Source organism: Bos taurus, chromosome 9, assembly GCF_002263795.3.
Source record: "Bos taurus isolate L1 Dominette 01449 registration number 42190680 breed Hereford chromosome 9, ARS-UCD2.0, whole genome shotgun sequence".
NCBI lineage: Eukaryota > Metazoa > Chordata > Mammalia > Artiodactyla > Bovidae > Bos > Bos taurus.
In genome coordinates, this window is record NC_037336.1 from 74,395,062 (window position 1) to 74,408,765 (window position 13,704).

At 41.4% G+C, this 13,704-nt stretch overlaps 1 protein-coding gene across 20 annotated transcripts in view; it reads right to left on the bottom strand.

The window, feature by feature from the left end:
* MAP7 (microtubule associated protein 7) overlaps positions 1-13,704 on the bottom strand; it is a 177,436-nt gene that overhangs the window by 35,595 nt on the left and 128,137 nt on the right. For all 20 annotated transcript variants that reach the window (XM_024996470.2, XM_059889606.1, XM_024996464.2 and 17 more), the window contains 1 exon segment: positions 283-446. In XM_024996470.2, coding sequence (XP_024852238.1) covers positions 283-446 — 164 coding nt within the window.

Below are 13,704 nucleotides of genomic sequence, written 5' to 3' on the forward strand. Positions count from 1 at the left end.
TCTGTCCATGGAATTTTCCGGCCAAAATACTGGAGCGGGTAGCCGTTCCCTTCTCCAGCGGATCTTCCTGACCCAGGGATTGAACCCACATCTCCCGCATTGCAGGTGGATTCTCTACTGTCTGAGCCACCAGGGAAGCCCCTAGAAACTATGACTGCTGGTAAATCTGCTGCCTCAGACATTCTAGCTGTGCATCATGGCGCCTCGGTGGGAAGCTTCACAGTTAATGTGCTGTTTCTGAAACAGACGTGCCTCCCACGTGTCCCCAGGGCAGCATCTCACCTTGTCCTCCTCGAGCCTCTGCCGTCGCTTCTCCTCCACGGCAGCCCTCCGCCGTTCCTCTTTCAGCCTCTGCTCTTCTAGCTTCTTCTTCCGCTCCTCCAGGTGCTTCTCGTAGTGTTGCCTGGCCCGCTCTTCTCTCTCTAACCAGACGATTTCTCTAGCAGCTTCAGGAGGAAAAACAAGGGAAACCAAACACAGGCAAGTTTAAAACCTTAACAGTTGGGGATGTAGAAGTGGCCCACATTTAACAAACATGGATGGGGTCTTTGGTTTTTATTAACCAACCATGGCCTGTGCTTTCCTCAAATTTTCAGGGAAAAAAATACTACTGTTGATTTTGAGCATAATTTAATATGCAAACAATGAGGCGGAAGAAGATGCACTTAATTCTATTCTTTGGGAACTGGAACAGCCCTCCAGTTTGGTACATTATTACTGCAGAAGAAGGCATGCATCACATACTCTAGCCTCAAAGCTGATAGCAATATGATACTCTCAAACCCAGCAGCACCTCTGTCTCTCTCTTATTAAAATACGTGATATCCTTCAGATCGAAAGCCTGTGACTTCCTTTCAACATAGCATTGGTTCTGCAAATGTTAAAAGGATTTGGGAGAGTGGATATGTGTATATGTAAAACTGATCGACTTTACTATACAGCAGAAACTAAAACAACATTGTATATCAACTATATTCTAATCCCCAAGTGGCACTAGTGGTTAAAAAAAAAAAAAAAAAAAAAAAAAACCCGCCTGCCAATGCAGGAAACATACGAAATGTGGATTTAGTCCCTGGGTTGGGAAGATCCCCGGGAGGATGGCATGGCAACCCACTCTAGTATTCTTGCCTAGAGAATTCCATGGACAGAGGAGCCTGGAGGACTACCATCCACCGGGTTGCAGAGTCGGACACGACTGAAGTGACTTAGCATCAGTTCAGTTCAGTTGCTCAGTTGTGTCTGACTCTTTGCGACCCCATGAATTGCAGCACGCCAGGCCTCCCTGTCCATCACCAACTCCCGGAGTCCATCCAAATCCATGTCCATGGAGTCGGTGATGCCATCCAACCATCTCATCCTCTGTTGTCCCCTTCTCCTCCTGCCCTCAATCTTTCCCATCTTCAGGGTCTTTTCAAATGAATCAGCTCTTTGCATCAGGTGGCCAAAGTATTGGAGTTTCAGCTTCAACATCAGTGCTTCCAATGAACACCCAGGACTGATCTCCTTTAGGATGGACTGGCTGGATCTCATTGCAGTCCAAGGGACTTTCAAGAGTCTTCTCCAACACCACAGTTCAAAAGCATCAATTCTTCGGCACTCAGCTTTCTTTACAGTCCAACTCTCACATCCATACATGACTACTGGAAAAACCACAGCCTTGACTAGACAGACCTTTGTTGACAAAGTGATGTCTCTGCTTTTTAATATGCTGTCTAGCATACACACCAATAAAAATTAATTAAAAAAAAAGATTTGGGAGAAAATTCCAAAGATTGGTACTTGATGATAGATACGCCTCATGGGCATATTGCACTGAGTCAGCAAAAGGATGTGAGGGATCAAACGAGCAGCCGACCTTGTCTCTGAATTGCTCCTAATCTATTTAGGCATATACAGCTCAAAAAATATTGTTTAATGGATGGACTTAGGGAGTGTCATACTGAGTGAAGTGAATCAGACAGAGAAGGAGAAGTATCATATAACATCCCTTAGATGTGGAATCTAAAAAGAAATGATACGAATGAACTTACAAAACAGAAGGAGACTCACAGACTTAGAAAATGAACTTATCGTTGTCAGAGGGGAGGGATAGTTAGGGAGGTTGGGAAGGTCATGTGCACACTGCTGTATTCAAAATGGATAACCAACAAGGACCTATTGTATAGCACATGGAACTCTTCTCAATGTTCTGTGCCAGCCTGGATGGAAGAGGAGTTTGGGGAAGAATGGATACATGTGTATGTATGGCTGAGTCCCTTTGCTGTTCACCTGAAACTACCACAACATTGTTAACTGGCTATACCTCAACACGAAATAAAAAGTTTACAGTCTGAAAAAAAATAAAATCTATATGACCTTAAAAAAATATCATTTAATGATGGAATGCTTCCTTTCTTCTTTACATATACATGTCCTTTCCTCATTTCCGGGCACAAAACTTTTTTTTTTTAAATATGATGCTTCCTTCAGCCATGGTAGCTAAACACATATTTAATGTGAGTTATTAATATTGTAGGCAAAAATATCCAAACAAAGTATAGAGCATAAACCTGGAGGGCACTACATGGTATATAAATTAAAATGTTACTTTTTAAGAGAAAAACAATGAAATTCAGAACATTTAGCTTCCTCTAGATATTTAATATGAGAGATTCTGTATTCCTGCTACCATTAAGTCTTTTCAGAGCTATTCCCTTCAGGAGACAAAGCCACTGAAAGGGATGTGAACTGACTTGCCTTCCATGGGAAGAAAAGGAGGAGGACAAACGCAAGGGGAGCTTGTTCTCTGACATCACTCAGGGTGGTTCACAGAGATCTGGGTTTCCCCAGCAGCTCTGCTGTTAACACATGGTGAGACCTGGACAATTTCATTTGGATTTCTGTTTTCTCTGGCTTGAAACATGAAGAAACTGGTCTTTAAGGTTCCTTCCTTCCAATGTTCAAATCTCATGGTTTTACAGAAATTCTCAGGCTCAAGTTAGACATTTACTCTGAGCAAAAGCACACAGTATGAGGGAACGGCTACCCACTCCAGTATTCTTGCCTGGAGAATTCCATGGACAGAGGAACCTGGTGGGCTACAGTTCACAGGGTTGCAAAGAGCACGACTGAGCACACACACACTCAATACATATTTACTGAATGATTAAATAAATAAAAAAAATACTCTGAGAACATATGTTAAAAGTAACATGGACAGCATTATTCACAAAAGCCAAGTCATCGAAGCAAGGTAAGTGTCTGTATCAATAGATGAGTGGATAAAGAAGATGTGGTAAGCACAGGCCATGGGATATCACTCAGCCATAAAAAATAATGAAATCTTGCCATTGTGACAACACAGATGAACCCAGAGAATATTATGCTAAGTGAAATAAGGCCTACCTCAACCTGGCCCCTTCATTCTCCCTAGAGGCCTTTGGCCTTACTGCACCTTTCAAACAAACCACACCTCCCCCATCTCTTTGCTCCCGAGGTTGTGGTTGTTGGGAAAGTTGCTATCCTTGTTTCAGTCCAAACAGTCATCCTTTAAGGCAGTAGTCTCATAAAAGCACAGATTGCTGGATTCTAACCCTCATTCATTTTTACTACTCCCAGGATGAGGCCTAGCAATCTGCATTTTAAACAAACCTCCTAGGTTATGTTGATCCCAGGTGATCCACGATGGCATATGGAGGACCGCTCTTCACTTCTCCAGAAGTTTCATCTCTTCCAGGCTCAACACAGGTCTTATGACTTCTACCACAAACTTAAGCATTTCTTATATTCTGATTTCTGTGTAGCAAGTGACTATTTCCCTTCCTTTTCCTCCCATTCACTATAGTGTTTTTCAGGGCTTCCCCAGTGGCTCAGCTGATAAAGAACCTGCCTGCCAATGCAGGAGATGAAAGAGACACAGGTCCGATCCCTGGGTCTGGAAGACCCCCTGGAAAAGGAAATGGCAACCCACTCCAGTATTCTTGCCTGGAAAATTCCATGGACAGAGGAACCTGGTGAGTTACAGTCCATGGGGTCACAAAGAGTCAGACATCACTGAGTGCACATACACAGATAGTGTTTTTCACAACTTGTGTATAAGCAAGGGCCTTAACAATTACTTCCTGATTTATTGCGAACAATTGTACTTCTTGACTCATTCACCCTTAACTGTGTGGTCTTAGGCAAATTACTTAACTTCCTTACTCCTCACTTGTGTCAGGGTAAATTGTGGCTAAATATGGGGCCTTCTCATAATGTTTACTGTGAGGATTAAAAGAAGCATTACACCTAACACAGTTAGAACAGTTCTCAGCACTTGGTAAACATTCAATAAATATTAGCCATTATTGCCAAATTTGTCACCATAATTTCAATTCAGAAAATTCAAGGTAGTTCTTAAGCTTGCGCTATCAATCAAAACAGAGCTAGATATTATAACAATAACAGTTTTATCCCAAATAATCTTTTAAATGAAGAGCATTCCTTCATCAAACTCTTAACTTCCACTTCTATTTTCTACCAGGAAGTGGAGATCCTATTGCAGTGCCTTCTTGAATAATTGTCATCTTTACACAGTCATACAGAGAACAGGCAAATAATGGTGAAATAGCAAACAATGGTTTCATATTATTGCAGAGAATGGTGGTGAGCACCAGGATTATTACCAAGTACAGATCCTGTGACCCTTTAAACAGAAGGATAATGCATAAAAGATTTCAATATTTTAGTAAGAACTGAAAGCTAACTTATCCTAAGAGGTTTAGTTACTTAAAATATTCCCTGTGGATGATATATAATATCAAAGTTTTGTATTTTCTCATTAAGAAATGAGGCTTCTGAGCATAAGAAAAAGAAATCAACACTTGCTATGGCCTGAACTGTGTCTCCTCTCCCAGCAATTTGTACACTGAATCTCTATTGCCCAAAGTGACTGTATCTGGAGCTAAGGCCTTCAGGAGATGGTCATGATTATATGAGGTCATAAGGGTAGGGACCTAATCCAACAGGATTCAGTTCAGTTCAGTCACTCAGTTGTGTCCGACTCTGCGACCCCATGAATCGCAGCACCAAATTCCTCCCTATCCATCACCAACTCCTGGAGTTTACTCAAACTCATGTCCATCCAGTTGGTGATGCCATCCAACCATCTCATCCTCTGTCATCCCCTTCTCCTCCCACCTTCAATCTTTCCTAGCATCAGGGTCTTTTCAAATGATTACTCCCTTATAAAAAGAGACACCAGGGAGCTCTCTCTCCTCTCTTTTCATGCTCAGAAGACAGACCAGGTGAGAACAAAGCAGCCATCCATGAGCCAGGAAGAGAGCTCTCATCAGGAATGGAAGCCTACCAGAGCCTTGATCGTAAACTTTCCAGCGTCTGGAATTGTTAAGAAAAAACAATTTGTTGTTTAAGCCATGCACTCTATGGTAGTCTGCTATGGCAGTATGAACAGACTATATAACAACTCATTCAGTATTTAAATCATTAACGATCACTAATTTCACAGAGCTCTATGAATGAATAACATGTCCAAAAAGGACCTGTGATGAATATCATTAACCTTTGCTCTTGTGACGTTAGGATTTTCTCCTGGACTCTGAGATCATAATATAAAAATGAAATGAAAACCCATTGTGGCCCCTGGACATGAACAATCCAGTCCCATCCCTGAGCTGCTGCCACCAAAGTTATACTTCAGTGACCCTGTAACAGCTGGTCAGTGACACACAAAGGGGAAATCCACTGTCAACCTGGACTCTATTTAGAAACTTGACTCTTGTACTAAAGCAACAGTGACTCCTGAACTAAAAGGAGTTTGAAGTGAAAGGGTACTGGATAGAGCAGCAGCTCTGGCTTCACAGGAACCTGAGCTCCCCCTCTCCCACCACTCCCATTACAGAGGGACTCCTTGTTACCTCCAACCGTCCTCCCGCCAGAGTTGCCAGGTGAGCCCACGGTAACATATAAAGTGTTCAGCGAGTGCCAGGTACACAGTAGGGACTCAATACACGTAACCTCTACACCTCCACACCACCAACCCTACCCCTACCATCGCAAGGGGAAAAAAGAAAGTTTAAAAGGAATAAAACTAAGCCTATTAGTTAAGATTGAGACTTTTAGACCAGGCCAAAATCTGAAACGCCCAAGTTATGTTGAAGCCGGACATGCTGCAGTCCATGGGGTCACAAAGAGCAGGACACAACTGAGCAACTGAACAACAACATGTTGTTTAAAAGAAACAAACCTAAAACAAAGTGTTAAAAAAAAATCATAAAATAATGAATGAACAAAAGCTATCAGGCAAATGAAAACAAAATTGTAATAAATGTGGAATAATAATTCCATTTTGTCTGGCAGTAAAGATAAAATGAAATAATAATAAAAAAAAAACCCAAAGGAGTTAAATAGCTCTCCCAGGATCACAGTGTCTAAAAGAGGAAGAGTTGAAGTTATAATTCAGCTCTGATTGTAAAGCCTGTACTTTCAGTTACCCTACAATACTTCCTCCAAATTCACAACTGCCCGTTTAAAATTTCCTCTTGAATTTCCCGGTCAGATCCATCACATAACCTTACTCATTATCTCTACCTCAAACCAGAACCTGATCCGCCTTCTCCACTCTGAAAGCAGATACACGACCTCCCAATAGTTTACGAAGATCTCTTGGAGCCACCCTCAATTTCTCCTTCATGGATGTTCCAACCCAACTCATCACTTCCACAACTGACCTTCTCATTTTACATCAGAATTTAGTGTCTTCTCTCTCATCCTTCCGACTCAATTGGATTTAAGCCCTCATTTTTTTCTTACTCCTGGGGTTTAGTCTATTTCCTCTTCACAACCATCCTGCATACTGTTCTCAGACATCTCCCTCCCCCTGCCACTGGCCCCACTCCCAAACAAAACCTAATGTCATAGTCCTGCTTGAAGATCTGTTAGTGCCCCCTGTCCCCCGGTTCAGCTCCTTAGACTGACCATATGATCCTCTACATTTTTACGTGCTACCCCTGCCCCAAATACCTCTTCCCACCAGTCAAACTCAGTCATCATTCAAGTTCTAGGTCAAACGGCTCTTCCTCTGAAAAGCCTTCCCTGGCACCAAGGTCACTCCCATAGTTCCTCTGCACTCCTACCTGTACGCCAGATGGTAATTACTCTGCTCTTACATGTTTCTGAGTCTTTCCCCACATAAAACAATGACTAGTTTAGCAAATGATTAAAGTAAGTCTGATGAGGAATGAGCTAAGGAATTAAAGGGTTATATGACCTCCAAGCAAAGTGATTTACATTGAGCCTTAGTGTTAATTCAAAGCCTTTTCAACCAGTCATTTAAACTGTTTTCCACTGTCCTCTCATTTGAATATTACGCTGGAGAACTGCCTGGTAACAAAGGTGACCTTGTAGGATACCCACTACGCTGCGTCTCCTGCCTGAGGGGACTTCCTACTGTCTTCATCCCTGGACACAGTGGTGGACTAATGAGATTGAGCTGCTAGGGCAGAGCTGAGGTGCTTATACCTGTGAAAGACATTTTCTTTTGAGACGGGAGAGCAACACTGTGCCAGGACTTCTTATCTTCAGAGCTAGGCTCAATGGAGTGTTTAGCTAGGCTTAAGTCAATAGAGTTGTGCTAAAGCACACAAAGCAATGATTGTCCTCGGACTCTCACTGCCTCGACCCTAATCTACTTTTACTCCTCCAAAAATGTTGCCATCCTCTTCCCTCACTGTCTTACTGAGCCCAGCCTACTCGACCAGGAAGCACAAATGCCCCTCTATCTCTGCGTCCCCGAAGCTCAGAAGCATTGGTTTCTCCAGTCGCAGGCATGTCAGTCAGTCTCTGGAGTCACCTGACCTGCCACCCTCACCTTTATCATCACAGTCGTCATGGTGAGCTGTGCTCAGCTCTTTATGCTGACACCAGTGATTTATAGGCTTTACCTTCACAGCCACCTGGCAAGGGAGACACTGCTATTAAACTTACAGAGAAGGGAAGTAACCTGCTTGAGGTCTCACAGTAAGTCAGCGGGGGGACTGGAATCCAAACTCTGGACTGTCTGACTCTACAAACAAACAAGGAACCATTATGCTAAAAGGCAGAATTGGGAATACTTCCCATGACTAAGGCTCCTCCTCTAGACCGGGAGAAAGTGGGCACCCAACGTGAAGATCCTGATTTTCTCACATCACTCTTGGCCTTCATCATCCGTTTACAAGACCCCTTACTTTTCAGGCTTTAAGACTGTGAGCTTTACAGGCAAAGTAAACTTGGGAGAAATAAATAATGGCTGCTTAGTCACAGTGATTCACCTGATGTTAAAGCTTCAGCCTGTGAGTTACTTAATCCATTCCACAACAAGCGTTTATTCTTCCCAGTCCTGTGCCTGACTCCTGATGCAGTGCTGCAGTATGCGCTCATGTCCGCATCCCTCCCACTCACATGTACTCTGACCCTTGACTGTTCACAGCCTGCCTGGCAGCCTTGAGAGATTTTGTACTCTCTATTCATCAAGAGACAACTTTAGGAAACCAAAAGCCACAGATGACCACAGATCTGTCAAAGTCTTATCCAGCATATATTTGGACTAGAAAGACTGCTTGCCTGAAGCCCAAAGTCTGGGTTTTTGGGGGTGTGTGTGTGTGTGTGTGTGTGTGTGTGTGTGTGTGTGTGTATGTACTGAGGACAGTTTTGTCAAAACCAGTGACTTCCTTATATGTCTAGCAATGATAATGTGAAGTATGAAACCAGGGACAATTTCACTTGTGATTCTAATCAGAGTACAGCATCACTGGTTGTTTACTAATTAATTCTACTCTATCAACATTTTTGAGACGAACATTCTAAGCCAGATTGAAATGATCATGTATGTCTTGACCACACTCTTAGTAACACTGCTGCCCCTGAGTTGACAACACGCTGAAACTGGGAGTAGGAAGAGAGGCAAAGCAGAAAAGTTATGACTGGAGGGGCAATAAAGTCTGGTGAATTTATCTGAGAAACAAGGCAAATATAATCTAATTGAACGTCAAAATCTTTTTTGTATTATCTTATGGTTGTTTCTAATATATTACATTCTGACAGATATCTTGCACAGCTTTGAACTTAGCCACAAAACCCAATATGAATGAACTGAATGAGAGAGTTGAGAAATTTAATTTTTTTCTTCATGAGCTATAGGAGTCAATCATGCAATTCACTGATAATCTTTCATGATTTTACAGACTCTCAAAAGCCTCTGATCCAACAGATCAGATGAGATCAGATCAGATCAGTCGCTCAGTCGTGTCTGACTCTTTGAGACCCCATGAATCGCAGCACGCCAGGCCTCCCTGTCCATCACCAACTCCCGGAGTTCACTGAGACTCACGTCCATCGAGTCAGTGATGCCATCCAGCCATCTCATCCTCTGTCGTCCCCTTCTCCTCCTGCCCCCAATCCCTCCCAGCATCAGAGTCTTACCTCAAACTTAATCTGTATCACCTTCAAAAAGGGAAATCTTATATCTTCCTAAACACAGAAGACTACTTGCCTGCTCAATATTCCTCATATATTCCTTAGAATTTGTCAGCATACTGTAGGATTATTAGTTTCATAACATATATGAAGACCAAGTAGTTTCAAGGTACAACCATTATATAGATTATCTTTGTGTCCTTGTTCAAATAACTGAGAAGCTGCTTAAGAATGAGATTTTCAGACTTGTTTGACTGGATTTATAAGGACAGATATTACCTGATAATTTGGTAATATCTAACTAATTTGCAGTATACCTGCGGCATATACATTGAAATGCACAGACTATTCGCTTACCATTCAACCAACAGCTGTTAGACATCAACTATGTGCCAGGCACTTTTCTAGATACTATGCTACAGAAGTTAAAAAAATGACATAAGTCCTTTCTTATAATAAGCTTATATTCCAGTGAAGGCAGACAAGACAATAAACAAGTAGAATATCAATATATACATGTTTAGATGTTGCAAATGACATGGAGAAAAATAGAGGTTGCTAGTTTGGGGAGCTGCAAATCTGAGGAAGATGGCCAGGGAAGGCATCACCAAAGAGATGGCATTTAAACAATACCTGAAGGAGGAGAGAAAATTATTTACATGCATCTCTCAGGCCAAATATTCCAGGTGGAGGGCATAGCAATGTAAGTTCTAGGAGGTTAGAAAATTGATCTTTCACTTCAATAGTCCCAGGATTTCTAGCTCAATAGTGACCCCACATCAAATACTAGGTGAATGAATACGTGAATTAAAATAGCATGAAATAGCTTCTTAAAAAGGAGGTGGTGGTAGTGGTGGTGGTATTACTTTACTAAAGTCAAAAATTTATATTACATAAATTTCACATGCTTTGATTCTTGCAGATGTTTTAGAAGACAGGTTAGTAACCAGGATCTATTCCAAGTTCTTACAGACTCTTAATGACTCCAAGGTTAACAAACAGTCAATGCCACAAAGTATTTTCAGAAAGATGTCAGAATCTGCTCCAACACTTACCTTTACCCTCTGGTTCTATGTCAAGTGGACAGTGAGCACAGCATGCACATACCCTGCTTGTATGTGGAAGCAGAAAGGCTCGTCCTCTACACGAGAGCTGCGTATGTGCCCAGCTCTGAAACCTGAAAAAACCCACCACCTGAATACAAAGCACAGGGACTGCTCTCTGTGTAACAGCATCGCCATTTGCTGCAGAATGTAAACATGGATCTTGGTGACCCTGTACATAAACAGCTGATACGGCAGAAAGAAAAAAGGGTCCAGTTCCTTCCTTAAGCTAAATTATCCCATTGCATTTTTAAAAAAATAAAAGACAATGCATAAAATAACTTACATCAGCAACTATGGCAGGCTTACACAACAGAAAGTACAACCATTGTGTTAATTTGCTCCTAAACGGGATAATACAGAGTGAAGTGCTTAGAACATTGCTTTACCCATAGTCAGTGCTCAATTAACATGATTATTATTAATAATATTATTAGTATTTAATTAAAGGCTTGAGGATAGTCATAAAATTATGCACCTGTTTTATATTTAGCCCTATGTACTGGGATAAAAAGAATTAGAAGACTATGACCATATTCTTTAAAAGCTTGAAATATATACAATTAGAAAGTTCTATAAAGTCCCACTAGACAAGTTCAATAACATACAAAATAGCTAAAACATGATAGTTATGCAAGGTACAATATATAGTAAGAAAATGAGAGTTTCCAAGAGGGAAACGATCATAAAAACTAGGAAGGCTTCAAAAAGAAGGACTGGTACTGAATGTGACAGATGGACCAAGTAGGTCAGTGAGACACTTTTGGGTAACTAAAGTCCAAATTTATTAAAGTCTGCAGTAGGATGATAGCAGAAGCAGCAAATTTAAAGGCAAGGATCTGAGCCCTCTGTTGAAGACAGAGGAGCACTGGACCTGTGACTATGTGGGTTTAGGGACAGGCTGTGAGGCAACCTCCACCTACAAACCTGAAGCCACCGCTAGAAGACTAGGCTGAGTCCAGACTGACCAGTAGACCCTACAAGTGGCTCAACAGGCCAGCGTGGAGACTAGGCAGTGCACAGCACTGGACCACCGGGAAGAGAACTTTTTATCCTGCAAAAGATTCAGTAGTTAAGGCTGGGAGTCAGAAAGATGCCAGTGCCTCCAGCAGCAGCAGAAAGTATTAAAAAAAAAAAAGAGACCTGAAAAATAATGCTGTGGGGGTGGGGAAGGGTGGAAGGCATATTGGTGCAACTGACTGGTACACAGCAATGACTCAGAGGAGTGAAAGTCGATGGACAACTTACTGTATAGAAGTTGATTGAGTTTTAGACGATAGGAAAGCATCTACTACCTTAAAGAGTGAGTTGGGAATGTGGAACCCATAATATCAACACAGGAGAGTAGAAATCATGAGAACAAATACAATTCTCCCCACCTAGCCCAGGAAAAAAACAAAATTAAAGCTTAGAAGAGAGATGGTAAAAAATATGCAGAAGTCAAGAGAGAAGTTTGAAGGAATGACCTGAATTAGAGTCAAATGAAATAGACTAGTTGAGGACATTTCTTCATGAGAAAACCTTTTAAGGCAGGAAAAATAAAGCTTTCAGAGTATATATGCCCAACCAAATGAACAGAACAGTCCCTCACTTCAAGAATTATGCCTGATTTTATGTGATAAATTGAAGGATAATGTAGAAACAGCAGGCCACATGACATAATCCTATCACAATGCATTAAAGCATGACTCAGAGATTTAACCCACAGAAAGTTATTAACAGACCCTCTGTTTGCAAAACAATACAGACATGACATGTCACCCAAAGCAAAGATCTTTATTCTCCTTCTTTCTACTTTGCTTTTTAAAATGTGGTCTTAAAAAAAAAAACTTCAATGACTTCAATATTAATTTCAGCCTACATTCAACAGTAAATAATCAATCTCACCAGCCAATTGCTTTCAACTTTGCTTTGTTGGAATTTCTGAGATGTATTCTTTTTTTTCCTTTATACTTGGAAAGCTTTAAACTTTGAAAGCTTGGTAACAGTTGATATTATCAACTGCTTTTGTGTTTTCAAAAAGCACACTCCAAAGATCTTTGAGGTAATAGCCACTCCTCCACCCTACCTGCCATTTTTTAAAAAACACTATTCTGCTGCCATCATAGTTTCTGCTAACAGTTTATGGGTAGTTTATCAGATGCCCTTTGATCTTCTCTTAGTACTAAAATCTTTTAGAAATAGCCCTTTTGTATTCTAAGGCATAGCTTAAATCAGATGCTAGGTTTTAGATGACTCTTCACAAACGTAAGGCCACGTTTCCATGTTTGTGTATTTCTGAAGATTAATTTCTACTCGGAGAACTTAAGTGGAAAAGAAGAGGCCAAAACACATTGGTTTAAAATTTTAAAAGAAAATACAATTAATGCAGAAAAAATAAGAACATAAAAATAAAAGTGCAGAGCAAAATAAAATATAAATACAATAAATAAAATGCTACTTCATTAAAACTATGGCTGTCAACAACAAGAGAAGAGATCAAAAGTAAGGAAACTGTAGTATTAAATATAGCAGGGGTAAGAAGGAAGAAAAACAAAGCCTAGAATATGCTGGGTGTGCTAGTCGCTCAGTTGTGCTCGACTCTTTACAACCTCATGGACTGTAGCCTGCCAGGCTCCTCTGTCCATGGAATTTTCCAGGCAAGAATACTGGAGTGGGTTGCCATTTCCTTCTCCAGGGGACCTTCCCAACCCAGGGATAGAACCCAGGTTTCCCGCATTGCAGGCAGATGCTTTATTGTCTGAGCTACTAGCTCACCAAATAAGTTGTGACCACAGGATAATATAATAATTTGAACTTTACTTTGACCCATATATTAATCTGATGATGAACAGATGTTGGATCTGTTACCAAATCCCCTTTTGCCACCTGTCCTCGCACCACTGCTCTGCAGTCCCCATCTCTTCTAGTTCCCTGGATGACTCTGTTCATCCTCTAGCTGGAAGCTCAGGTGGTCCCTGACATCCCCAGGCTGGGCTAGGTTCTTCTGTGGGTTCTCAATGCCCCATGTGTGCACTCCTTCAATACCATCCTCTATTAGAATTGCTGTGTGTTTATCTACCCTCTCCCACCTCCCACTAGACTGCAGCTAACCCTGGAGGGCTGGGTCTCAACCTTTATTCATCTTTTTTGCATATAGCAAATATGCTATATGCCTGGCAAATAGCAG